Source organism: Chamaea fasciata, unplaced genomic scaffold (assembly GCF_029207755.1).
Source record: "Chamaea fasciata isolate MVZ Bird 193981 ecotype frontalis unplaced genomic scaffold, bChaFas1.0.hap1 SCAF_9, whole genome shotgun sequence".
Taxonomy (NCBI): Eukaryota; Metazoa; Chordata; class Aves; order Passeriformes; family Sylviidae; genus Chamaea; species Chamaea fasciata.
This window is the reverse complement of record NW_027094094.1, coordinates 14875954-14902915: the sequence shown is the minus strand read 5'-3', so window position 1 is coordinate 14902915 and position 26962 is coordinate 14875954. Positions and strand designations below refer to the sequence as shown.

Below are 26962 nucleotides of genomic sequence, written 5' to 3'. Positions count from 1 at the left end.
CAGCGCTCGAAGATTAGGCGGATGTAACAATCACCTGAAAGGAGAGATTAAAGCGCCTCTCAATGAGGTCCTTTGTCCCCGGCCTCATTTGATGCTTTGGGACTTTTCAAATCACGCCGGGGAAGGCGCTTTAAATATTTGCCCCGGCGGCCGGGGCGGCTCCAGTGAGGGCTGGCGGGGCTGGGGACATGGAGAAGGGGCCCTTCTCGGTGGAGTGGCTGGCCCAGAGCAGCCGCGGTGGAGCCGGGGAGATGCCCGGTGAGTCCCGGCCGTGCCCCCTGGGTCCCCCCGCACCGCGGCGGGCGCGGCGCTTTCGGTCACCGCGGGCGGGGCGCGGCCGCCGCTGTGTCACCGCCCGCGGGGCCCGGGGCCCGGGGCCCGGCGAGGGAAGGGTCCGCCGATGGGTTCCCTCTTCAGCCGCCCCCATCTGTCTCCGCAGGGTCGCCCCGGGAGCGGGAGGCGACGGAGCGCCGCAGCCCCGGGCACGAAGCGGGGCGGTCCCGCACCAAGTTCTCGGCGGCGCAGCTGCAGGAGCTGGAGCGCAGCTTCCGCGAGCAGCGCTACATCGGCGCCGGAGAGAAGCGGCGCTTGGCCGCCGTGCTGAACCTCTCCCAGAGCCAGGTGAGCGCCGCCTCGCCCTCCGCCCGAGCGGGACACGGGCCCCGCGGGGGTGGGAGGCACCTCACGGTCACCGTGGGACGGGAGAGGGACAGGGGCAGGGACAGTGACAGCTCCTGCAGGTGCTGCCGCCCGAACCGCCCGTCAGCCTCACCCCGCCGGCAGCAAATGAGGCTTGAGCAAACTGAGAGCCGGGCCCGCTCTGCCCACCGCAGCTCCGAGCGCTCAGGAACACGGTGCAAATGGAAAATGGTGAATCTAAGTTCAAAAGCTGAAACTTCACTGGGGGTAAAACAACTTTCGCAATCGCCAGAAGCTCCGTTTTCAGGCTAATCCTTTCTTATGGTTATGTATTTATTTGACGGGTACATTGCAGGATTTTTGAACAGAATTACCCCTACCTAACCCTTTTAGCCCCACTGCACAAGTCCTGTGTTACAGCCCTGGTCCATATCTGAGTATTTGCTTGCCATGCACTATGAGTGTTCACGGTTTAATTCCTCATCGTGCCAAGACAATTACTCTGCATTAAATATAGACCAACTTTATTAGCCCTACACCTTTACTGTTCATGCATTCTCTTACTTTGACAATATCTGCCTTCAGGGTGTATTACTGTATGGAAAAAAGATAAGGAGTTTGGTTCTTGACTCTTTTTTCTTATCGTCAGATAAAAACGTGGTTTCAGAATCGTCGTATGAAGTTCAAACGCCAGACTCAAGATGCCAGGATCGAAGCTCTTTTCTCGGGCTTGTTTTTGCCCTGTCATTGTCACCCAGACACGGCTACATCCAGCTGCCCTCAAGGGGTGGATGTCAATGTCCCTGCTACCTCTGCTGTCTCCCTTCACCCAGCTATGCCAAACCCTGCCTTGTTGTTACCTTCTGTTCCAGCTCAGTGTCTTCAGCCAGTTTTGCCAAGTCCAACTTTCCTATTGCCTCCCGGGCCAGGATTATCTTGTTACTCTTCTGTGCTTCCAGCAGTGACTCTAACCCCCGAACATAACAGACTGATCTTCCAACCAGATCTTCCTTCCTGTTAAAAATGTCAACGATTATCTGTAATCTCAAAAAAGTGCCAAATACCTCTAAGAGTGACTATCTAACTTATTCTGTTATATTAAATAAAGATTCTTTGAATTACTTTTTTTAACATAAAGAAGTTTGATTAGAGGAGAAAATAATTTACCCATATTAGAGAATTTATACTGAGACACAGAGAACATGAAATCTCTCTTTATTCCTACAGTTCTTCACCATGCTGTATGGAAATTTCTATATACATTTTCTTATCTAAAAATTTTCAGAAAATAACCTATAATCATGCAGGGATCGTCACTAAAAAAGTGGAGTACAGTTTACACTGAAACTTATGTAGTAACTATGTCATTTAATGGGCAATGGTGCTAAAAACTGTGTCTGTTCCACCTGAATGGGGGTTTTAAAGGAAACATTTGTGAGCTACAGCCAAGTGAATTTAAATTAAAATGTTACCAAGGGTAAAAACGCTATGAACAAAACTGAACAAGTTGCCCAGTATTCTCTTTTATGTGTCTATTCTGCACCATTCTTCAAGTGGTCTTACCTGTTTTTTGATGGACAGGTTGCATTTATGCACTAGAAGAGAGATAAAGCTCTGTGGAAGTAACTGGCAAGCATGTACGTTGATGCCAATGTCAAGAATACTTGCAATTTAAATCTGCTCATGAAAACGAATTGTTCACCAAATCAGGTCTCTTGGGACACTCAGAAAGAAAATATTTCACTTTTTAATTCCAAAAGTTGCAGCTGTAACTTGATAGCCTCCCATATTTTTAAACTGCAGAATTAGTTTAGGCTTGATCTGAGGAAGACTTTTAGGAACATCTGAGGCTGTTCCTAAAAGTCACAAAGCAGAGTTTATGGAAAATGGCAAAGCCAGACCATTAGAAAATGGGAAAAAAGAGACCTTACATCAGTATAAAGCAGTTGCAGCAGGTGTGACTACATCTCCTTCCCCAATCCAGACCAATCTAACTTACTTGCTAGGTGATGGTTAGACTACTCTGCAGTTGCAGAGAGGGAAAAAAATTAACACAAAACTAAATTAAAAAAACACCACCACCAAGAAAGAAACCCAAACCCTCCATTCCTCTGCTCTCAAGGCAAACATAGGGGCCTGCTACATTTGTGCATTCCTTTTCCTCTCTTCCCTCTCCACCCTCCCTGTCCCTGTACCCTCCTCCCCAGCTGCCCCCTTCTATCTCATTTGGTAGACAATAGGGTGGAGGGGCAGTTGGGAGACACTCGAAGGATTTTCCCCCACCACATCCCTTCTCTGTGCCCCACCAGGCCAGCACTGATCCGTGACACAGACAGGCAGCTGCAGGGACAACCTGTGCATTTCTCGGTCACTTTGAACAGACTAAACAGAAAATTCCCTCCACCCCTTCCAAGTGGGTTTTTTTTACAAGTGAGAAACCCCTAGGCTATTACATCGAAACTCTTGATGACTCACTGAATTAGAGGGTGGAGGGTGAAAATTTAGACTACAAAGCAACAATCAAGTAACGTATTTAAAAGGCCTTACAGGTGAATTAATGAAACTTCATTAAAATCTAGACTAAGAAATAAGTGCTAACTAAGCGTTTTTAGGAGTGAACAGCAATCCCAGAAAGAACTAAAAAAACCCAACACATTTCAGGATCACTAAAACAAAACATTACATGTTTAAAGGGAATAGATCAAATTGCTAAAAAAGTGCAAATTGCAAAGTCCGCAATTATAATTGTTTTCTAGTGGTGAGACAAAGGCCAAATTTTCAGGTTACAATCCCATTCAGACGACATGACTTTGAAACAGACACAACTACACCCAAAATTTTTTTGCCTAGCGTTTGTTTTGGCAATTGTAAAACTTTAAAAGTCCATAATGAAAGCCGTTAATTCCTGTTTAAAGACATGCTGACTGAAATATTATTACCTCTGGCTGCCTTCACATGGAAGATGGGACTGGATTTATAATATTTGATTCCTGTGCAGAAAAGAAACTCATTGACAGCTTATCCTTCATCTGGAGAATGTATTTAGCTCAAAGAACAGTGCAGGGCAACTGGCTGCAGTTACCTCTGTCCAGGCTACCAAACACTCAACAACAGACAGACAAACTCGGTGGGAGGGTAGGAAAGTCAGACAAAATGTATTTAACCATTAAATCCATTACCTTTACAGGAGGACAAGTGACCACTGCAGTTTGCATTGCACAAGTGTAACCTTTTATACAGCTGACACATACAACTGTCTTCGTTATATATATATATATACATATATATATATATATATATATACACATTTATTTAAAAAATGGGGGAGCAATGAAAGCCATCAACATAACACACTTTAGACTAGATTTATTAATATTTAATATTAATTATCAAATATAAAATTTTTCATGTTAAAAATTAACTTAAAATAATAAAGACATTCTTCCAAATCAGGCCAGAGATTCTAAGCATGAAATACATTACAGCATAAAACACTGCTTTTTCACTATAATGCATATACAGGGTGGAATTGCCTGTCCATTTTGTGTTGAATAACTGGATGGAAAGAAGGATGAGGAAGAAGGTGTTGATGGTAGTAGGGCAGTTCATTTGCCATTAAGTGGTAGGTGCTCTGTGATGCATCATATCTGGGAAAGGAGAAGCTGAACTGCACAGCAGGCATTGGGGTAAAAGGCAGGAGTCTCTGGGGCTGGGCAGCAAAGGGGTAGTGGAGAGCATCCTGAAACAGAGCTGGTGAGGTCCCCGGAGCGTAGCTGTGGACTGGAACAGGGGACACGAGGCTGTGCTGTTGGTCTTGTATCTGTCTCTTCAGTTTCATCCTCCGGTTCTGAAACCAAGTCTTAATCTAAGCAACAAAAAGAAGAAGGGGGGATGTAGAAAACAAATCAGGGGCTTTGCCTAAAGATAATGTAAAAACTATCAACAACCGTATCTGAGCTGCCTTTGCCATTTTGCTTGAGATGGAATTGACACAGTTGGACTGATGCCTTTGCTCTACTTAGCAGCAGGCAGAGGACCTGCGGGATGTAGAGGGAAGAGTGGCTGCGTTCAGGAATTTTACAATAATCAATTACAGTCTTTCAGACCGGACATGAGCTCTGCATGGTCTACACGCAGATCGCCGTATATCCATGACAGTTTGCCTCACTAAGAAATGAAAAAACCTTGATAGCTTCCCGATAGAAAGTGCCGCAAATTTCCCCGAGTGGTAGGTAACTCGTTAATCCCCGTGGGATCCCACAGAGTAAAAGTCCTACTTTAGTAAGAGTAGCCACTCATACTAAACTCAAAAGAGTGCTACGACGTCGGTTCATCGCAGGAAAGACGAACGCGGAGCCGCCGATCCTGGCTGCTCCTGCCGGACGGGGCCGGGAAGCATCCGCTTCCTGCGGGACTAACCTGGATCTCGGAGAGCTGCAAGGCAGCCGCCAGCTTCCTCCGCTCCGTGGCGCCCAGGTACTTCTGGCGCTGGAAGGTCTTCTCCAGGCGGGACACCTGCTCCGAGGTGAAGGCGGTGCGCGCCCGCCGCTGCCGCCCGCGGCCCCCGCCCGCCGCGGCCCCGGCGCGCTCCCCGCCCGCGCTCTCGCTCTCGTAGCCCGAGGACTCGTCGGCGCTGAGCCAGCCGCCGTCGGGGCCTGCATGGGAGGAGGAGGAGCGGCGGTGAGGCCCCTGTCCCGGCTGGGCCAGTGCCTCCGCCGCCCCTCAGCCCTGCCAGGCTGTTGCACCGGCCGGAGCCTGGATGCCGGCGAGTCCCCAGCCCGCTCCCCCCTCCTCTCTGCGGCTGTTCTCTCTTCACCCACCTGGCTCCGACGGGCAGGAGTCGGTGATATCCCGGGGATGGGCTGGGCTCGGCTCCGCCGCGCAGGGCTCGCTGTCCGCGGGCTGGCCCGGCTGGGGGCTGCCCCGGCGGGGCTTGGCTCTGACCAGGAGTGTGGGACTGCCCCGCGAGGTGGGGGCGCGGGGAGGGGGCGCACAGCAGATGTGGGACCTGACCCCGTGGGGCTTGGTCTCTGCCGAAGGGATCTGGGCCTGGTTCATGGCGGAGAGAGGCTGGGCGAGCCACGGCCGCGACCCGCTCTTATATGGGCGCTCCGTCCCGGGAGGGGTCGTTTGTAAGTGCGAACACACATCAAAGTGGGAATCGAGCAGAGATAACAGCTACCAGCGAGGAAGAAAGTTCACACGTCTGGCAAGTGTCTACAGCCCTTGGCTCCAGCGTGTCTGCGGGGCCGGGGAGACCCCCTTGAAGTGCAAAGCTGCCCCTCTCCCCTGGAGGGCAGGGCACGGGCAGCCCCAGCCCCGCAAATGGGCGTCTAAAGAAGCTGTGGCTGCCTGTGGCAGCGCGGATTTACCGCTCTCTTTTCAGTCGCGGGGGACCACATTGCACAGATGCCCGAAACCAGCCCCGAGACCCACACCCACAGGGCCGGGGTGAGGGATAAGGAACCTTGGGTAGAGCCTGCCAGCCCTGCCATCCTTCTCCCTCCCTGGGAAAAGCCGTGGGGGGCGAATGTCAAGAAGTCCCTATCCACGAGGCTCAGCCCTCACTGCCCGGGCCAGAGCCAGGCTGGGGGTGGGCAGAGCCTCGGGCCCTCTCAGCTTGAACTTGGCGCCGTCTGTCTAGCCAGAAAACCCATCTCCCCAATCGTTTAGGGATCAAAGCGCTGAATGAGCAGCGGAGTTCGCACCTCATCAGCTTCATACTGCCTCAATCCATAGGCCGGACAGTGCCCTTGTAATGCAGGGAGGATACCAAGACATCTGCTGGCACAGCTTGGCTGGGGAAAAGGGGCATCTCAGCAGGTCACTCCTTCTCCAGGTTCTTCTTTTGTTCAACTTCACCGGGCTTTTGATCACGCCAGTAAAAAAATACCACACCGACCACGAGCACGCCGGCAGTAGCCATACTTGAATAACTCACATTCTAACGCTCGCTTAAAGCAGAATGGAAGCAAGCGCCAATCCCTCTATCTGGGTAAATGCACTGATAGGTCCTCAATTTCAATGACCATCCCAAAATCCTCAGAATTCCTACTCGGATTCATCACCGTAAGGAGCGGACACCATTAACCTGGGTCTAACAGGGAAGTAACCTGTTTCTTTCTAAAACACAGCAGTAATCTAGGTTCCCACACACGGGCAATGTGTGTGTGTGTGGGGGGGGAGGGGTTGTTTAGTTTTTGGTGGATTTTTTTTGTTTTTTTGTTTTGTTTTGGGGGTTTATTGGTCTTAAAAGAGAAAAAATGTCAACCAAACCCCAACTTAACTACCTCCCCAGTTTATTATGAAAATCATTTGGGACACCCCCCCCATATTCGTGCTATTCATTTTTGTTGTCTCAGGCGTTCCCGTAACTCCGTGGCCGCTGGAATGGATAGAAGGTTATCGACCCCTCCCGATCCCACACATTCGGCTTATCCCCACACTGGCCCCCGGGGAGGGATAAAGCCCAGGCACCTGAGAGCAATGCAAACACCTTACCGAGCCCACAGAGCCCAAAAGCTGCATGCCTCCTGGAGCTTTGCTTGCAACACCATCCCCTCAGGGCAGGGATGGGAAAGGCTGTTGTTGCCTCGGCCCAGCCCCGACAGACAGATCGCCCTGCTCTTGGAGGGTTGCTGGGCACAACCATTAAAGGAGTTTCACTTACTGCTGGCACAAGACTGTCATTTTGGCTGATATGCACAAGTCAATGCAAATGCCCAGCTGAATACAGCTGGATCCCACCCTAGAACAGAACCGCATACCTGTGAGTGCCACTGACCCAACCAAAACTGCTGTAACAGGAACATTTAAATCCTAGACACATTTCAGGAAAGCAAGGATAGGTCACTCACTGTTCCCCAAATTAACTAAGAGCCTGCACATTAATTTTAATAACTTCAGGATTTAATAACTATTCCACTTGTCTTCAGTCCTTCCTTTTCTGAAGCATATGCATCACTATGTTATCTCCGATCTTATTTCAGAACAGCAATTTCTGAATAACCCTATATATGGACAAATCCAAGCAGAAAAACTCATGTTCTGCCACATAGAAACTCATTCATAGCAAGTTGTCCTTGGTAAAGCAGTGAGTGCTATCTGCAGAGCCTGACTACCTCACCAAAGAGAAGTTTAGAGTCAATACAAGAACACCACCAGTGTTCAGGAGCTCCTAAACTGAGCACACCCCTATGCAGCAAGCAGCATGCACCCAGCTTCCAGCAGGGCAGCCTCCCCTAGCCGTTTCTCCAGCAGAAGAAACCTGTGCCAAGCCAGGCAGCCTTGGGTCCCCCATGCCCTACAGGCCCCTCACCCGGGCACACAAACACCCAGGGCCTACCCTCTACAAGAGACACTTCATCCCCAGCTGCCAAAATTGTCCCAGACATGAGATGACCACTCAGTGCTGTGCCCAAAGAGACCAACATTAGCGTTGATACATTATGTGTCTTATAGAAGGGAACTATTATTAACCCTGAAGAGCTGCTGCTGTTTCCTCCCTCTCCTTTGGTTGGAAATGCAGGGAAGCAACTGACCTGTGCCACTGTTTGCTGAAAGTCAATGAAAACTGATTGATTTTTTATTAGACTCGAATCTGAATTGCCTATTTAGCAAGATATTTAAACTCAACATTAGGACCCCCCCACCCCCCCGATGAAACTAGCCGCATCTGTGGACCACAAAACCCTGGAACAGATGGGAAAAGTGTGGAAGGTGTTATGTGGCTGTTGTAGTTCCCGTTAGAAAGAGGTGGCAGCTTGAGAAACTTGAAAACTTTAACGACCCTGGGTGGGCAGAGGCACTGCATCTGCAGTTAAATCTTCCCCTCACCTTGCAGTAATATGGGGCTCATGTAAGACACATTTACTTCCATTCAATTCTTTTCTATCATGTGAAATTTTTACAGCATTCAATTGATGTGATATAAAAACATGATGAAAAATAAATCTAAATTCTCAGGGAAAACAATCATTTCCTTATAGAACTCTATATACTCAGAACTTCAGAATGTTGTACTACATTGAAAAATGGATGGATTTTTCTTACATGTGTTATATTAAAAACATAGTGGATCCATTTCTCCAAATTACATTTCAATGTATTTATCGTTCTGCCTTTGTATCTAAGCCTTACAATCATAGGAAACATGCTTGCTGCTTCCAGAAATGTACTGAAAACTTATTCCCTCTTGTAATTCGGTGTGATACCCTGAATGTCAGTGCAGTGATTCACGGCAGGATGTGATAATTACAGATACGACTGTCAGGACAAGGTGCTCTTCTCGTGTGAGCTCTACAAGACTTCTAAGGACAAATGGTAGATTTCTCTCTCTGGTATGCCTGGGAATATTTCATCTGGGGCTTTGTGCACACGTGGACTATAAACCCATGGGAACAGGCAGGACTGCAACAGCCCTACAGCATGAAGGAAGGTCCTGCCCATCGTTCAGGCTGCAACATCTCCTGCACAAGACACTAGTAACTCATTCTTTGCCAGATGTTGAAGTACTTTTGGTGCCCAGGAATGCTATCGGTGTGCCAAGGCAGATCATCATATTGATTTTGCGTGAAAACATAAGAAAAAGTGGAGATATTTTGCCAACAGAAAAACAATCCTTCTCAAGGGGAATAATTGCTACCACAGTTGGGCAAATCTTCATGTTGCAAACTTTCTATCTGCTAGCCATGTCTGTAAGTCGACCATGGGAAAACAAAACTCAAATAAAAACCCAAAACGACATAGAGACCAAACTATCTTAGCATTTGTCATAGATTGAGCGCTGATGTACTAGGCCACCAGATCTGGGATAGTGGCTCCAACATAGGCAGATCCCAATTATATTTATGAAAAGCACAGATTTTCCAATACCTTTTTGACAAAACGGGAGAAGTGGACATGATAGGGGGTGCGATAAAAACAACTGCAACTCCACCCACTCCACTATAAGAAAGCGAGAAACCCAACAAACCCAAACAAAAAAGACCCCAACGTTCAAACCCCACGCAAAGAAACTCCATGTTTAGCTGCACAAATGGGCAGGAGGAGAGAGCCTGGGCAAGTGCAGCTGCCCCTGAGAGGTAAGTAAAATCACTGTAAGGAACGGGGTTTTAACAGGGCTGAAAGTGCGGGCAAGACAAGGCAGTTTGCTCTGCTCCAGAAGGGGCCCCAGGAATCCCAGGCCCAGAGGCAGCTGCAGGGCACGGGCTGGGCTCCTGGCCGGTGGGACAGCTGATGGCTGTTTGTACCCTCCGCTGCTCCCCTTTGGAAATGCTAACTTAGTTATTCAGCGTCTCCTTTGATGTCCTGATAGGTGCTATTAGATAGTCAATTAGGCATCAACGAGATCGATTGTTTGGGAATAGATGCTTTTCTGTTTGAAGTACCCGTGAACACTAACAGTGCCATCACCCCGCCGCTCCTTTGCCCACGGGAACAATGCGGGCTAACACACAATAAATGACAAATGCTACTGACTCAGTCAGCAGCGCTGCACCCTCCTCCCTCCCAGCCCACACGCTGCAAGCCCAGTCAGATATTCCCATTCAGCGACTGTGGAGGCAAACACACACTTTGGGTTAAAAACGATATATCGGGGAAATATTTTTGTGTGCTTTGCAGTACTAATGGACAAAGCACCTAGATAAGTTAGGTACAAGTTAGCTCGAAACAAACTAGTACTTGTATTTCTAAGCACGCCATCGCCACATTGCCTGAGGACTTGCGACACCTCCACAGTTGTTCAGAATTGCCCAGGCAGAATAGCTAAGAACTGAAGTAAGAATTAAAGCATTTAGCGTACCTGAAAACCGAAGAGACGCTGGGATTAGCTCCCTACGAGGTACTATTAGAGGATAACACTAGGTCGAAGCCTAGGAGTTTAAGACACAAATATAAAGGAAGGGTAGTAAAATCTACTCAGGGAACATGTCGAGACCAAGAAGTCTCTCCTCTTTCTTCCCCCCTCCACTTCGGTGGGATTTATCCAGTTAATTGTCATCTAATTGAGTATCAAAGAAAGAGATAATGGGCAGCAATTAGACGTAATGGCCTAACAGTGCGAGATCTCTCTCGATTAGCACACAACGCCGAAAAACTTCACCTAGTTTGTAAAGACGTCCCTGGAGTGGCTCCACCATGTCTGGGAGCTGCGGGGGGGTGATATACCTCGATCCTATTGCCAGTCCCCTGATGGCTGCTTTAGCCAAATTGGGACGGGCGGTTCCGAGCGCGGTTGCCGGCGGCTCCCCAGCCCCGCGGTGTTAATTCAATCAGGTTTCTCCCCCTACGCGCACGCACTGCAGGGGAGAAGGGCTTTGAAGTGAGCGTCTCTGGCAATTTTCCCCTCCCATCCCCTTTTCCTCCCCGGGGAGCCCTGTTTCCAGATTATACAGCCTCTCCCTCGAGAGCCGTCGGGCCGGGAGGGTTCTGACAATTTCACCCCACGAGCATTAAACTACTCCTCCCCAGCTAATCGACTCAGCCCTTTCTTTTTTTTTTTTCCCATTTTTTTTTTTTTTTTTTTTTTTTCTTCCCATTTGTAGCTGACTTGCCCACCCGCTTTGAGCTGCCGGAGAGCGTTCCGGGGCTGGGTTATTGTGGTGCGATTGGGAAACAAAGGCGAGGTGCTCCCCGCAGCGCTGCTGGGGCTGCCCGGGGTCGGCTGCGGGGGCTTGGGGCGGGTGCGGTGCCGGGCAGCTCCGATCTCCTGCGAGGGACTGCTAAAGTCCAGGGGCCTGCACTGTCACTAGCGTCCCTTTACTGCTGCCAGGGCTAAAACACAGTGAAGGGAAAATTCAAACAAGCAGGAATAAAGCATAAAGTCCGTGTTTCTTCCAGATCAAAGGAAAAGCGAGGATTCACATTTTAATGCCAGAGTTGGACAGCTTTAGCAAAAATGAAATTACTTCACTTAAAGCTTTCTAGACAACTGGAACGTACTAGTTACCTTCTAGAGAAAGCCGAATTTTACAGGCAGGATAGAAATTATCATGTAGGCACTCGGAGGAACCTGATACCATTAGGGACTCAGCCAAGTGAGCATCACTTCTCGCGTTCATTTGAGCAATTACCGGGAAACAGCAATATTTGCAAGCTAGCCCTGTCAAAACACTGGCAAGGTATTTCATGTGCTTGCTGTGTATACCTGTGGCCAAGGAGTCATTATGTTAAGTGACCATTAGCACCCTTTCGAACAGAGATCGGCTTCTGCCTCGTCAGCGGTTCTGCAGCTCGTATTCCCAGAGCTGGGATGTCCCGTTACTCTCGCTCAGCCCTGCCACGAACTCCGCCAGCCTCAGCCAGAGCACGGGAACCCGCACACACCCACCCGCACGCTGAGCGTTCATCCCCGAGACCGCCCCGCCGCAGGTGCCGCTCGGCCCCGCAGGTCCCAGCGCGGTCCCCACAAACCCCGCGGGCTTTAATCACGGCAAGGCTGGCAGCACTGCGTGCTGTCTCCGCAGCACCACTTGTCTCTGCCTGGCTCTAAATCTCTGCGCGGAGGGGAGGCCGCTCCCCCGCTGCGGGCAGCACTGGGTGTGGTGGAGCCGAGCCCGGGTACGGGTAGGGCTGCCTGGGGCCGGCTCTGCGCCGCTCGTCCGTCGGGCGGGACAGCCCGGCCCGGCCCGGCCCGGCCCGGCGGCTGCAGCCCCGCGCTACGGGCCGGGAGGGCACACCCAGGGGATGAGGGCTCATTCGGAGCCGCCCCAGATCACTTCTCACCGGGGACATGGGAACCCGATCAAGTGCGCTCCTGTCTCTCCTTTTTCACCGTTGGGGTGGGGGGACGACAACACCCTCCTCCCCTGCACGAACTCCGTCCCCGCAGTTCCTCGCCCAGGAAACAGTTCCCCTCCGCAGGCGGGAGCACTCTGCTCTCCCTCTCTCCTCCCGAGCTTTTCCATCTGTCTCTCACTATACCCGGGCCCAGCTGCGGTGCTGCCCGTGCCCACTTCCCTTTCACCCTGCCCCATCTGGTCCGGGGCTGGGGCGCTCCCAGAACGCTGCGGGTAGTCCCGGTGCCCTCAGTGTGCTTCGTCCCTTCACCACCAGCTCCCTAAACCGCTGCTCTGGCTTCTGAGAGCAGGAAGGGTTATTACCATTATTCCTTTTGTACGGGCTGAGCACACCGTTTGGAGGAATGGTGGGGCTCTCCTTTGTGGCCATGCAAGATCATAAAGGGATGGAACATTTAACCCTTCAAACATTACTCCCTTGAAAACAGAATAGCCACAATGGTTTTAATGCTTTATACTTTTTTGTACATTTATCGGCCTTGACTGTTTTGTTATTTTAAACATGACTGCTTTAGAGCAGAAAATACTCACGATTGCAGCTCTTTCTGAAGACACCCCAGTTCCCTAATGACGTTTGAGTCAGAAATTTCTTCAAATCAATATTACCGTTTAATGATACCTGACTTCGAGAAATAAGCCTCCGTCGAATGGGAATTTTACTTAAGTGCCAACAAATTTCCTTAGTCCATAACTGCATAGTGTTCCCGAGATCTCAGCAAGATTGACAGCACACTTTTAAATTGAGCTGAAACTCTTGCATTAGAGACACACAATGTGTGCAATTGCAAACAAATACTAATATCTCAAAATACGAGAAAAGTACAGCATAGGTTACAAAATAAGCAAGGAGACTCCCAGAGGTGACTGCAAAGCCCGCTGCCTACAGCAGCACACAATGTTGCTTTTTAGCAAGCAAGGTTACTTGAGTGGCAGATTGGCCCCGGTATACAAGAGATATTCAAGGAGGCTGAGAGAGAACCCTCAGATCATTCATTACAGGAGTTTAAATTACCAGTGTGCCGGAAATCTTCTAATAACCCCCCAGATCACCTCTAAAGTGATGGAAAATTTTATTGCTCTTTTCATGTTAGTTGACAATTGACTTTTAAATACTTATGTCAACTTAACAATCAAAGATCATTTCTCAGAGCCCTTTTTCTGGCCTGAAATCAGGCCATTTTGATCATCAGTTTACTAGCTCATTATCCAAATTTTAAAAGTGCATAGCACGGTGTAAAGGAATTTTACTGCCACTTACGGAAACCAGCTTTGGAATGTTAAAATTCTTTTGATCATCACCCTTGCACCCTGATAACTGCATGTGAGATGACTAGATACTGTTTTGTAGGTAAGAAATTTCAAGATCCTTTCCATTATCTGTTTAGGTAAGAGGTTCTTACTAATCCACTGAGGCAACTAATAAAAACATAAAGATATAATATCATACTTACTTAAAAAGTAAGTTTTAAAAATCTTTAAAGCATCTGTTCTTCTACTATAGCTAGTCCAGTTTTAAGTAACAGGTGTATCCATATGTTTGGCTAAAAGCACAGTTCCATGACAGAAAATCTCATCTAGTAAGTAGCTGAAGAGGTTGGACAACTGCTTTAGAAGACAGAGGGAAATTCACACTTCTTTACACTCAGCACAGAGTAAATTGCAGGGGGGCAGAACGAATCTAGATAAGGAGTCTATGCTTCTTTAAATGAAGAGCTTTCATTTGGGGCAGGATGAGTATCTTTACAACCCTTGAGAAAGGAATTCACATGAAAGCTGGAAAAGAAATAGGTTTATTAAAAGATTCTATTTATATTATTGTTTGTCCCACCCCGTTTATATTTTACAGTTGCCTATAAATGCAAGGGTTTGAAGTCCACGGTTCAGATTGTCCAGCATGTCTTTGTAAATGTTTAGGTGCTGCATCATAACTCCACCAGGCAGTTACAGACGAGGGCAGCCCAGATACCTATCAGTAGTGCAAATCCTCTTTTGTCATAGTTCGTATCAGAGGGTCAAACACCCAGCAAGAAAGCTCTGGGGTCCCGGTATCCTACAAAGCAGGGTGCTGCCCAAAAGCCAACTGGCTGTGCTCTGCAGGCGCTGCTGAGGTCCAGGGCCGGTGCCGGCAGGGCCGCCAAAGCGAAGCCCTCGGAGGCAGCCCCTGGCCGGGGCAGAGGCGGTGGTTGGGCCACGTATGTGAGCGGCAAGGGCACCACAGCGCCCTGAGGTCCGTAAGGAAGAGCGGGGCTGCAGAAGGGCTCCGTCCTCAGCTCCTGCAGCTGCCGCTTGAGCTTCATCCGGCGGTTCTGAAACCAGGTCTTGATCTGCGGAAGGGTACGGAGGGAAGGAGAAAAGACGAGGTTACAATGCCACTCAGGCTCATTTGTCCCGTTATTCGGAGCCGCGCTGTGACCATCCAGCGAGCCCGCGCGGTGCCCCCGCTCACCTGCACCGCGGAGAGGCGCATCCTGCCCGCCAGCTGCCGGCGCTCGGCCGCGCCCAGGTACTGCTGCCGCTGGAACGAGCTCTCCAGGGTGCTGATCTGCTCCGCGCTGAACGCCGTGCGCAGCCGCCGCCTGCACGGCTCCTCGGGGCCCGGGCACTCGGCACTCTCTTCCGCCGCGGGCTGCCCCGCTCCGGATGGCCTCCCGCCTGCTCCTGGGGACAGGGAGAAGGAGAAAAGGGTCAGCCGGGCCCGGACACCGCGTGGGGAACCGACCATCCGCCCCCTCCGCCCCCGAGCAGCCACCGCGCGGTGGGTGCCTTCCCGGGCCGGGGGTGTCCCAGAGCCGCCGCCCCCCGCCCGGGAGCCCCAGCCTGTCCCGGTGTCGCGGTACCTGCGGCGGGAGTGGCCGCCACTCGCTCCCTGCTCCTGCCGCCTCTCCCGTCCCGCGGGCCTGCTTCAGGCTGCTCCTGGCTCCGCTCGCTCTGGCCGAGGCTGGAGTCGGAGCCGGGCTGGTGGCCTGCGGACGATGCTCGGTGTGGAGAGCCTTCGGTGGGGCTCTTGAGAGCTTGGCTGCTCTGGGACAACCATTCCACGGAGAAAGGGGCTTTAGTCATATTGCCTTGTTTCGGAGATGCCGGGAAGGAGGTATCGGGGAGCACGGGCCTCTCCTTTATACCGCAACTCCCGGAGGAAAACGTTGTTTGTGTAAATACACATCAAAGGGCCAGATAAGTATCATGTAATTGCTATCAGTCCTGCCCCCCAACAAAAGATATCGTTCACACATTGCCCCAGCTCGCGGAGGCTCGGCTCCGCCGTGTCTGCCCCTGAGGAGTTCACTCCGCCATCAGTGATTTACAGCTCTTGTTACATCCTATCCCCATGCAAATGGCATTTATGGAGCTGAGCAGCCTCAAACGGCGCTGGGGAATGTACCCCCGGGGGAGCGCAGCATCCCCGGCTGCTGCAGGGAGAGGGAACACTGCTGCTTCCGATCTCCCTTCCCCTGGAGTTGCTTTTCAATTCCTTTTCAAGCACCAGGCCCACTGCTCTTCTCAAGCCTGCTCCTCTCTGGGCTGAGCACTGCGTTCCCGAGACAGCCTCAGGCAGGCAAGCGGAGAAACTCACTCACTGGGTTCTCCGGGACTGTAGCACCAGGTTATAAGCACCAGGTACAGGCTGAGGGGTTTGGAGAAGGTTGTCAAACAGAAAAAGGTAAACGTCAAGGTCATTGGATTCTGTGAATCGACAGGTTTCTGGTCGTTTATATAAAAGTATGGCTTCTGGACTAACGAATCAGAAAATGACAGTTATTGCCTTAGAATTGCTGAGAGTTCTGCTGAAGTTACAGACTTCATGTGATATCTTCCCTCTCAGATGTCTTGGACCTGCAGCTATGCAGGTCATCCAGACTTCTCTGCTATCTTACTATCCCTCTTTTTCTTCTTACTACCTTAAGTGTGTCTTTCAGAAATGTTCCCGTTCATCTTCGGGTTTTACTTGGCTGCTGCAGTGAAGCCTCTGTAGTACATTGACAAAAGGCTCTTGGTGCTTTGTGGGCAGTTTTTCTCCGCAGGGTAAACATGAATTCCCTCCCCTTTTCACCCTCCCCTCCTGTGCAAGAACAGAGCGGGACTTCCACCGCATTGATAATTCATATCACAGCCCTGCTTGGTATCAGTCTGCCTCCAGAGATCTCGATTACACATCTTATTTATCTGTTCTTGATTTTGCCTGCTGCTTTACACTCAGCCACCACCTGCACACAAACCCAGTGCTCTGCTGTCTGTCTCCTGTCACTTGGCCAACCTATTAGTCTGCCACTGGCTGCATTTCTCAGCATTCACTTTTTCTGTGTTAATAGTTACTGTAACCACATTTCTATTTCTTAGACTGTCCATGAGGCAGAGGTTTGAAAACCCTCTTAATTACTTTATGTCTAGATCTCCCAATGCATTCAATTTTAATATTATACAGATATATTTTTTGTATTAATCCAGTAAGTGTTTTATTGAAATCCTCTTTGTCAATCTTTTCCTAAACCAAGCATTTCAACCTCCTTTCCACTCCAAATATAGTTGCTATATCCATTTTCATCAAGAAATTCTACAGTTTTTTGTTCACCAGATAAGTGTTTCACTGGACTACATTCAAGTTTGACTTGTGAACCCCTTTTAGGCTCTGTCTCTCATTGATTGCTCATTTTCATGGCATAGCATGAGTCCTACTTTGTTCTACCAGTGATGACACTGTTCAAGAGTTTGTCTCTAACCAAACAAAACCACAAACACTATTGTCACCTTTATTTAAAGGTGTCTAATAACCGATTTAGAACCACAACCATACATGACCAGAGCCCTCTTGGAGCCCTTTGTTTCTAGTCTATGTAGGTAGGGATTGACATTGCAGCCTGAGCCCACTAAACAAGTTTCCTGGAGGAAAAATTGTGTAAAAATGTGCAAATAAACATTCAAGCATTAATGCCTCCCATATATGTTATCTACCTAAGGATGTCCACAAACACTTCTAGCACAGACAAAGCCTGTTGGAGACACACACACACACACACACGTATCTATATATATATGTATATACATTTGTGGTGTTTTTCCACCAAACAAATGGAATTGTTTGATATCTAATTATTTGAATCCTCATCTCTTTATCCTTCCCAAGCATTTTCTGATTAACAGTGGAAAGTTTAGAAAGCTTACTTGACCAGACTGTACAAGATTGCTTTTAAATTTCCTGTTTTATAACACACACTCCCACCAACCCCCCCACCCCCTTATCCCACCCCACCTTGAATATTTCAGGTTCTTAACTATTCTTTTCTTCAGGTAAACGTGGGCTTCCCCTACCACAAACCTCAGTATAAATATTAAAATACCAGAGCTTCTGAGCATTAGACAGTTCTGTTGGCAGCATATCTCACAGAGCAGACCAAGCAGGCAGGAGTGAAGGGGAGACATACAGGAACGTGCTCTGTTCACTGAAATACTGAAGGACCTGTCCCTCCACTCAGCTGCATTTAACACGTGGCCTGGCTGCAACCTCTCCAGTCAGAACTGGGAATATCAGTGCCACTGCCTGCTTGCAAAATCCTGCCAAGCCTCCCCTGGAGTCAGGCAAAATGCCATTCTCAAGGACTAATTCTCATGAACATCAGAAAAAGAAAGTGTAACTTTTCTGCAAGCTTCCTTCTCAATTTATATATTTCTGGATCACTGTAACAGCATTCTGCATCATAGATGGGGCACAATTCCATCCCAATGAGACAAATATGTCCCATCTGCCCAGAATTATTTCCAGTCTTAGTCCTTAAAGAATATTGCATATAAGTAAAATAATATATTTATATCCTACTTACATTCTTATATATAACATATTTATATATATCTATACAAGTACTTTTTGAAAAAAAATATAGAAGAGTCTATTTCTATGACATTACTTTATCCAGCTTTATGTCAGCAAATAAAGACACTTGGCAAGCTGTCGTATAGGACAAAAAGAATACATAACCTAAGATGGAGCTCTTAAAATATTGAGTTTTATCATCTATTGATACATCTGCCTTTACTGATTTGAAGACTTTTTACCATCTGAGCTGCAAATTACATCTTTATACACTACTGGTTTATCAATTGCATCGTATTGAAGTAAATGGCACTGCAGAAAGGTGGTGTCAAATGCTGAGCTCCCAGAGACACAAATTGACCATGGTGTGACAAGATTAAACCAAATCTCATTTCCATTACACATAAAATGTGTAAGTCTCCTGGACAGGTAGCAGATGACTTCTGAATGTAATGACTACTACAATATTTAACAGCTGCTAATTTTATCTAAAATTCCTAAGTTGCTTTCTTTGTGTTTCTATTATTCATTAAATGCTTGTTTGACTATCTCCTGCTAAAGTGTGATTCAGAAATACCATCTTCGGAATCAAGTGATATTACCAACGGGATGAAAACCTGTTCATGCTAATGAAATTTGCCAGAGTAGGGCAGGGACAGATAGTAGCTTTTACTCTGCTGCTACAGGGGGGCAGAGACAAAGAGCTCAGACATACCAACATGATTGCCACTAGCAGGAGTCTGGAGATCTATTACCATAGATAATGGCAATACTCTATGCAGATGTTTGCAGAATACACAGCTGCCCTCTTTGGGGAGGCAGCACCTTCCCCTTCAGCTCTGCAGAAATCCTTACACACAACACTGGTCCCATATTGAGAAGGTTCTGCAGGACTGCCTACTTGGCTGCACCAGACAGTTGACAATATTGAGAAATATTGGATAATAGATAATAAATAGAAATATTTTGGGATTACATCTCAGCCTTTGAGAATTTATTGTGGTTCCACATCTTCCAGCCCAAAGCTCAGCTCTGCCCTAGTAAGCCAGCTCAGAGCCCTGCAGAGGTATAGGATTGTGCTGAGACGTCCCCTGGCTATTGGAGCCATGGAGGAACTGAAGAGGGAGCAGCTGAGAGTGGCGACTACCCCGGGTTCCCCACAGGTACCGGGGAGAACTGCCACCACTTGGCCTTGCTGCAGTGGGTACACAAGACCAAAGGAAGGCACTGTCCCTTTGTACCGGCAGGGGACCCTTTCCCACAGCATTGGAGTGTCCTGTGAGACCAGTGTAGAAGGAATTTGTGGTTCTTAGGAGTAGCGAGGTGGTGATGCAACTCAAAGAGTAAAAACCAGGCAGTTTATGCCACACAGGGGCCCTGTGTTCACCTGTGGACATGCAGATTTCCCACGAAGGTCAGTCCAGGGAAGCAAGGGCTGCTGGCATCTGCTATGCAATTTACATGGTCTTTGCCCTGGTGTGTTTATCCAAACATTCCGTTTCTGAGTAAGCACTATTTAGGACTTAAAAGCATTGCAAATGGCCTCCAACCAATCTCTTAATTATCAATTATTATCATTATCTTTTCTCTTTGACAGAAAAAGAACTACTTTTCCATGAGGCATTTAAAGACCATATGTGCAGAAATACCAGGAGGGCCTGGTAAAAACATAGCGGCAATGCACAGATGAAAATTAAATGTCTCATCATGTTTGGAATTGATCTAAATCAACACAGCGCTTGAAATACCAAGAGCTCCCATGGCTCCTTAACACAAGTCTGCCACCAGCAGCTAAAAAGAATCAGTGAAGTGTTTTAAAAATATATATATTCTGCAGAGACATGCTGCAAATATTAAGAAAGAAAACACTTGTTTTAATGGCTCTTTACCCAAATTAAAGCTTATTAAAAAAAGTCAAATTCAGTATGAAGCAGAACCACATTTAGAACATGCACTGCTGTTGTTATAGAAGCAAGGTACAGCAGCAGAGTCCTTTGCTTATGTATTTATTACTAGACAAACTATTATAGTTGGAAACTCATCCAAGTTTCAGGAATGTAAATCCTACTTCAGCACTCATTGCTATCATATTGCCAGAGGGACATCTCTATGGAACACTGCTCAAATGAAACTGCTCAGAAGTCTGCAGTTGTTTAATTCTGTTTAGACTAGAAGTTGGACTTTAAAAACAATTAGACACACTTAGACACCTTGTAATCTTTTCAAAACCTAACAGAGAGGCTAACTTCCCATTTTACATCAAGGCCTTTTTTTTGTCAGTCTTTGCTGAAAGATTTTTTTTTTCATGATGATTACTTCTAAAGTTACACTTATCAACATATAAAAGAATAAATTAATCAGAAATTTTCCATTACATTCATGTTTCCCACAAATGCTTTCTAAAGAAATCTCGAATGAAATGAAAGAAATTCTATTGACCAAAACATTTATTATTCGTGAAAGTAACTTTTCAATTTCGGCTATTCAAGAATGAATAATTTCTCTCCTTGATTTTAGAGTTAGCATTTGAGCATGATGAGTCAGTCAGCAGGAGAATGGGCTATCACAGCTGGCAGCCCTGGGACATCTATCACGCTCTGTGCCTGTCCTGGTCTCTGCCATACAATGCTGCTTTGAAATGCATTGGTCTCAGCAGTGAAAATGTTTTACTGACTCTTCCTTCCCCCCTAACTTACACCTAAAATAAATAAGGTCTTTGTATTGCTCCAAAACCAGTCTGTTCAAATTAAATGGAAATAATCTTTACTTTTTTTTTCCCCTGACTTCAAGGCCCTTCTCCATTTCACATTTTTAGTTATTTCTCCCTCTCATCTGTATTTCCTCACTACACACAGTTTCTTCCTATTTTCCTTATTCCAGTCACTTCCATCCAGTATTCTGCAACTGTTACTATTGCCTGAAGATGAGAATAACTTTGGCAGGATATATAAGTCTAGCAACAGAGTATAAATAACACTGTATGTCTACCTTCACTTATCCCAAACAGGGATCACAGACATGTCCTGACATTCCCTTAGTTTACTGATAAGGTAAAAGCTGGGCTTAGTGGGTGAGGACAGGAATGTAGTTAGGTTAAGATGCTTAACACTGCCCCTGTAACCTGCAATTCGATGTCTGTTTTTCCTCCCGACAGTGCAGTGTAATTATTTTGCCAGGTTTTACAGAAATGAGTGTATTACACATGGTCAATAGGATTTAAAACTATGACAATGTGTGTGCATGTTCACTAAAAGATTAAAGGGAGCAGCTGAACCCTGAATATAAATACACGTTCATTTTACAAAAGGAATATTTAAAAAAACCCCTGCCATTTTGTGTTTGCACGTTTCTAATGGGCAAGGTTTGGGCAGACATCTGAACGGGCGATGATTTTTCACTCTCCCTTTGCTGCCGGTGCAGCACCAACACGTGAAACGCTGCAGAGAACCTCTTGTGCCATCTCCTGGTTGTACCGAGACTCCGCAGCCAGAAAGCTGAGACAGAAAGGAAGGGAACTAGTAGAAGTTTAGCTGAGGCAGTGATAGAATCAGGGAATCATTCAGGTTGGAGAAAACCTCTCAGGCCATCGATTCCAGCCCCTGATCCAAGTTCACCACTAAACCATGTCCCTGAGTGTACATAAACACAGGAACACTCCCGGATGGTCACTCGGCTGCTGGCAGCTAAGACGACTCACCCAGCACACGGATGCGCATGGCAGGCTCCGCTTCTAATCCCTCTGCTGCTGCTTTTAGCATCAAGTCACTTTCCCACTGCATTAGCCTATGTATAGAAAGGAAATTCAGCATCCCTCTATGACATCCTTGACATCATTTCTAGGAATTCATCCCACAGCATCACCTACATTTGGTTTGTTTCAGTGGAAGAACGCAAATAAACCCCTGAACATTGATGTGACCAGAAAACAATTAAATTAATAACCAAATTAATATAATTCTCTGAATGCAGGAAGTATTTGAATTATGTCCAATTTACTTTACTGAAGATACCTACTGAGTCCCTCTCCCTTCACAGGAACAAGCAGGCCTGTGCACTTATGACAGAGTTTTATCTCACTTGTTCTTAAGAATTCATAGGAAAGCAGATCTTAGCGGTGTGTTACGGACGAGTAACCTATTCCAGTGCTTCACAAGAAGTTTTACAATGTAAAGACTGAAACAAAATCAGCCTTGTTTCAAAACCAAGTGCTTAAACTTCACAGAACACAAAAAACGCCCTCACCCTCCAGCTACAATTTCTTACAGCAACATTTCACATTCACAGGTCTGCTCAAGCCAATCTTGTCTATGTAAGTCCAATTCTTTCAATCCTTCTCAATTTATGTTTCTAAATATATACTTATTGTATATATACTTATTGTGGTCCTCTACTCACTCTCATTTTGGCTGTGTGTATCCTAGCTGCAGTGCCTAAATGGTAAATTATTCCTGCTGATGCTTCTCTATTGCCAAACAGAGCAAAATAATTACCTTCTGTCATGTGCAGCTCTTGTGTAGTGCATTTCAGGTGTTCTCCCCCCACCTACTTCTTTTCTTTTTGCAAACTGTACACATGGATTTGTATTCAGCTTGTGATCTGTTATGGTGCCCAGGGATTTTTACTGAAGCTCTGCAGTTATTTTTCATTTAACATTTATCCTTCAAAACCATGAGACTTGAAGCTGAAATTTAAACTGTTATCATGATTATTATGAGTTCTAAGCTTGTATGTTGTGTAAGTGTGCCTCCCACCCCACCTTGTATTTCAGCAGTAAAATTCACAGACATGCCCACACGTTCCATTCAGTGTAGGCCGTGAGAAGACTGCCTTATGGTAACCTTGGGTAGTTTACCTTCCTCACTGGAGTATGTAGAGTCCCAAGTAGGTCTTATCTTGTGACTGTGATAATTCCCTTCTTCCCACCTGGGTTGAGAACGGAGCATGTTTTACCTCATTACTGTAAGGCAGAATAGTTTGCTTCCCCCCACCTATAAGAGTGCCAAGGTGAAGGCCATCTGCAGATCTTGGAACTCAAACAGCAGCACCTGCATTACATGGGGCAGCTAATGAGCAAAACAGGACATTGCATATGTATGAAATGTTAATTAGCACAGATTTCTTTACTCACCCCCACAGCACTTTCCCTGGAGCTTCAACTCCTTAGCAAGGCCCCAGTGCATTGGGTCCTCATTTGAGTGGTGCCCCAGGATTCCCAATGTGGGAATGCTACACTTTTGATAAAGCCAAAGCTCTCACTTACTTTGTGCCTTGTCCCTGAGGGATCTGCACCTGCTTTTCACTCACAACACCTGCACAGTCCTAACCCCACTCAATTCACTTTCACAGTTTATCAAGCATATTAATTACCCTTTGAAATGATGTACTAACCAGTTGTGTATTCACCTTAGAGGACCATCATCTGAATCTGAGTGACCAAATATTTAACTGGGCCAGGAGGATCTGTTGTCAAGGCATTTATTGACTTCAATGTACAACATGCTGTTTTTATCACTTGGGACAGTTAACTTGACCACTAGGTCATTTAAAAATTACTTCATGGACAAAAAGCATGTCGGCCTTTTAAATTAGTCTGTAAGCTTGCAGATTTTCAGACAGCTTTTCCAGTAATTCTTCTAGTGTCAAAATCTTCCCGGCTGATTCTCCGTCATTCTCCTTACCTTTCCTTTCCGCTCATTCCTTTGGTCTTGCCCATTTTTAAAAAGTAGTGATTATTTTCATCTACTTAGCCTGATAGCCTCTCACCTGCATTCCTGGTAAACGTTGATCATGACATGCATTGTTTAGAGGGGAGGCAGTGGAACAGCAAGCACTCCAGGCTTTTGCACCATCTGACACTTACCTCTTTTGGTAAGTGGAGAGCTCTTACTGCATAATAGAAAAATATTTAAAAATCCATTTTTATTGTTTTGCTTTTCCCTTGCTGACAAAATTTTTTTGTCTGTCCAGTTTTGTTCCTAACCTGCAGTGCTGTTCTTTTATATTTGTTCTTGATAATGTAGCTGTCTTGTTTCTACTTTTCTCCAGTATTCTTTTTTGATTTTTTTCAGATAACTGATGAGCCCCTAATGCGGCCACAGTGTCCTCTGAGTTTTCTTTCCTTTGCATGTGGATAGACTGCTGTTATACTTAAAATATGGCCTTAGAAACTCTTCTTAGAAACTTTCAGCTCTCTTGAATTTTTGTGTTTTATTTCCTTCCCCAGGACCTCATGTACCAATTCCTTGAGTTTGTTGAAGTTTGCTTTTTTGAAGCTCAGTATTACTATTCTGCTTCTTTCATCTCTTTCTTTCCTTTGAATCATGAACTCTGTTGTCTCATGGTAACTTTCATCTTGATTGCTCCACATGCAGATTTTCAACAGTTTATCTATTAAACACTGTAAAATCTTAAACAGTAAGATTATTCCCTATGGTTCCAGCACTAGCTTATATACACAAAGCTGTACCTGAAGTGTGCTCACGCCAGGCTCAGAGCAAATCATATCCTGGCTGTTGTCAGAGGGATAAGAAGGTGGTATGGGTAGGGATGTGAGCACACTGTACCTCAATACATCCCTTGGTCTGGAGAAACAATAAATGAGAGACTATTTGTGACATTTCAAAACACATCATCCTTGCAATTTTTAGATGCAACCTAGGATATTCAGTATTTCACCAGCTTAGTTGATTAAACATCAAAACTGAGTTGTTCAGCACTCTATTGAGTTCTCCAAATCTTTCTCTAGGTTTCAGTCCATTATCTTTTATTTAAATAAACTAATTTGGGGGATTTTGTATTCCCAACAATGGTCTTTAACAGAATTATCCAACCTTTGACCTGCAGTTTACCTTCATGGACAAAAGTTACTTTGCTCATGTCTGTGGATCTGTACTCTTAGCTCAGGAGTCATCTGTTCTTTTCCATCTTTTATTTTCAAGTCCTCTGCCCCTTCACTTCCTTGCATCAAGAAAATGAGAAGTAGGAGATATTGAAGGGATATCAAGACATTTCTTCCCCAGAAGAAGTGACTTTATTTTTCCTTTTCCCCAGAAAACCCAATAATCCTAGTCTATGACTGTGCAGCTAATTATTCTGGAATTTTGCTATTTAGGTGAATAATTTACTACTGTTATTGTTAATGAATTTTATCACATAGGACAGCAAATAAGCATCTATTTGCAGAGTTGCTGTCATTCATTGACAGATTAAAACCAGCCACATTAAAAGTTTCTTCAAACTTGTTTGCTGCAGGAATTTTTAAATAGGAATTCAAAAGGTGAAGTTGTTAATTCTTACATGTATTTTAGAGGATTATCAAACTATGAAACCACATAAAAATCTCCAATGGAATTCAACCACCAATTAGTAATTTATTGGTACGTAATAATTACAAGTTCTCTTGGGGGGAGGAAAAAACCCCAAACTCCTTTATAGTCCAAACTTTAGTGAGAGCAGTGTCTTACATTTATAGCAACTTAACGAAGGCAAAAACATTTATAGGTGAAGAACATCTCCTAATCAGTCAAATCCCAAAGATGACCTCACAATTAAGTCTGATTTATCAGACTTTAGTTTTCAAATACTGTTCAAATCTGCATTTCCAATGCTTTGAGGGTCTGTCAAAGCTCAGCATACATTTAAAAATAATTATTTATAAAGCATATTTTGAAAAAAAAAAAAAGACTTTCTGGGAAAAAAAAAAAAAGAAAAGCTAGCTCTAAACAGAACACTTGGAATTTAAATAAGGTTATGCTTTGGATTGTATTTAAGCAAGTATGAGGGAGAAAAACAATTTATCTGCACTCTTCCTACCATAATATCAAGGATTGAAACAATCAACTGTATGTTTAACACTGAAAAAACTGATGGCTTCCACCCCCAACTGTAGTTCATTAAGTTTTTAAATTACAAACTTTCCTCAAGTTATAATCCTTTGCAAATCACATCAAGTACTCACAGAAATGATGAGTCTCAGCAATGCTTGAAGTCTAGAAGTGGTCGAAAATTTTCTAAGGGAAGGAATTCGTCAGAATCGTGAATCAGTGCTGATTCATTAATTACATCCCAGCTGCTTGGTTTGGGATTCCACGGAATGGTTCATAGGATCCAACTGAATTCTATCCCTGTTTCCTGGTAAAAGAAGGACACACTACCCAGCCCCCTCACAAGAGCAGTGAAAACCCCAGGGATCCTTGGGGCAAATATCTGCTAAGGGCACCAATACACAAAGCATCTGGAAAGTCTCCCAAGGAGCAGACTTCATTTCAGAACTCCATGGGTCACTGTTTGAAAAATAAACATAAAAGCAAGATGAGGGGAATGTGGAAAAAATGAGGAATAGCTGGGACAGCTGGTGGCAATTGTGGCTTAAAGAACAAACTCAATTTCTTTTTTTCCCAAAAATTCTAGTTATGTATTGGACCAGAAGCACAGGGCCAGACTGCAAAGTCCCTCACTCATGCAGTACGATTACTGATGCTGATAATATTTTGCCAACTAGATAAAAATGAATATGTTTCTTTGATATGTTTTGTCCCATTTTTTTTCTTAAAGAACATTCCCCACAAAGAGAGAAAACTTAAGCTCAACATTTACTGCTTGTAAGTCATAAATAAGCAGCACAGTTATATGCTAGATGTAAATTTCTTCCGAAGTCTGTGTCATATAAGATGCACATACCTCAGTGTTCATGGACAAAACCAAACCAGTTTCCTTG

General features: G+C 46.0%; 3 protein-coding genes across 4 annotated transcripts; 1 reads left to right on the top strand and 2 right to left on the bottom strand.

The window, feature by feature from the left end:
• LOC136293662 (homeobox protein vex1-like) lies at positions 1–2123 on the top strand. The gene is made up of 3 exons (XM_066190593.1): positions 1–258; positions 440–621; positions 1289–2123. The coding sequence occupies exons 1-3, from the start codon at positions 189–191 to the stop codon at positions 1658–1660; spliced, it is 624 nt and encodes a 207-aa protein (XP_066046690.1). The 5' UTR covers positions 1–188; the 3' UTR covers positions 1661–2123.
• Positions 2124–3783: 1660 nt separating this feature from the next.
• Positions 3784–10582, bottom strand: LOC136293661 (homeobox protein vent1-like). Of its 2 annotated transcripts, none has more exons than XM_066190590.1 (4): positions 10445–10582; positions 5460–8195; positions 5059–5294; positions 3784–4504 (listed from the first exon to the last, which is right to left on the bottom strand). In XM_066190590.1, exons 2-4 carry the CDS (start codon positions 5695–5697, stop codon positions 4145–4147), a joined length of 834 nt encoding a protein of 277 aa, XP_066046687.1. In that variant the 5' UTR covers positions 5698–8195; positions 10445–10582; the 3' UTR covers positions 3784–4144. The 2 variants fall into 2 exon arrangements, with proteins under 2 accessions (XP_066046687.1, XP_066046688.1); XM_066190591.1 differs by lacking the exon at positions 10445–10582 and having other exon boundaries at positions 5460–7387; positions 8119–8261.
• A 3683-nt stretch (positions 10583–14265) lies between these two features.
• Positions 14266–15774, bottom strand: LOC136293660 (homeobox protein vent1-like). Its single transcript, XM_066190589.1, has 3 exons — positions 15278–15774; positions 14887–15098; positions 14266–14764 (listed from the first exon to the last, which is right to left on the bottom strand). The coding sequence occupies exons 1-3, from the start codon at positions 15498–15500 to the stop codon at positions 14453–14455; spliced, it is 747 nt and encodes a 248-aa protein (XP_066046686.1). The 5' UTR covers positions 15501–15774; the 3' UTR covers positions 14266–14452.
• Between the last annotated feature and the right edge of the window lie 11188 nt (positions 15775–26962).

Excerpts from the sequence above, each read along its gene's own strand:
- LOC136293662 (XM_066190593.1), top strand. The coding sequence starts at position 189 with ATGGAGAAGGGGCCCTTCTCGGTGGAGTGGCTGGCCCAGAGCAGCCGC. Across the intron at positions 259-439 it reads TGGAGCCGGGGAGATGCCCG|GGTCGCCCCGGGAGCGGGAG; the intron begins GTGAGTCCCGGC and ends CTGTCTCCGCAG. Across the intron at positions 622-1,288 it reads TGAACCTCTCCCAGAGCCAG|ATAAAAACGTGGTTTCAGAA; the intron begins GTGAGCGCCGCC and ends TCTTATCGTCAG.
- LOC136293661 (XM_066190590.1), bottom strand. The coding sequence starts at position 5,697 with ATGAACCAGGCCCAGATCCCTTCGGCAGAGACCAAGCCCCACGGGGTC. Across the intron at positions 5,295-5,459 it reads CTCCTGCCCGTCGGAGCCAG|GCCCCGACGGCGGCTGGCTC; the intron begins GTGGGTGAAGAG and ends CCTCCCATGCAG. Across the intron at positions 4,505-5,058 it reads TGCAGCTCTCCGAGATCCAG|ATTAAGACTTGGTTTCAGAA; the intron begins GTTAGTCCCGCA and ends TTTGTTGCTTAG.
- LOC136293660 (XM_066190589.1), bottom strand. The coding sequence starts at position 15,500 with ATGACTAAAGCCCCTTTCTCCGTGGAATGGTTGTCCCAGAGCAGCCAA. Across the intron at positions 15,099-15,277 it reads GGCGGCCACTCCCGCCGCAG|GAGCAGGCGGGAGGCCATCC; the intron begins GTACCGCGACAC and ends CCCTGTCCCCAG. Across the intron at positions 14,765-14,886 it reads TGCGCCTCTCCGCGGTGCAG|ATCAAGACCTGGTTTCAGAA; the intron begins GTGAGCGGGGGC and ends ACCCTTCCGCAG.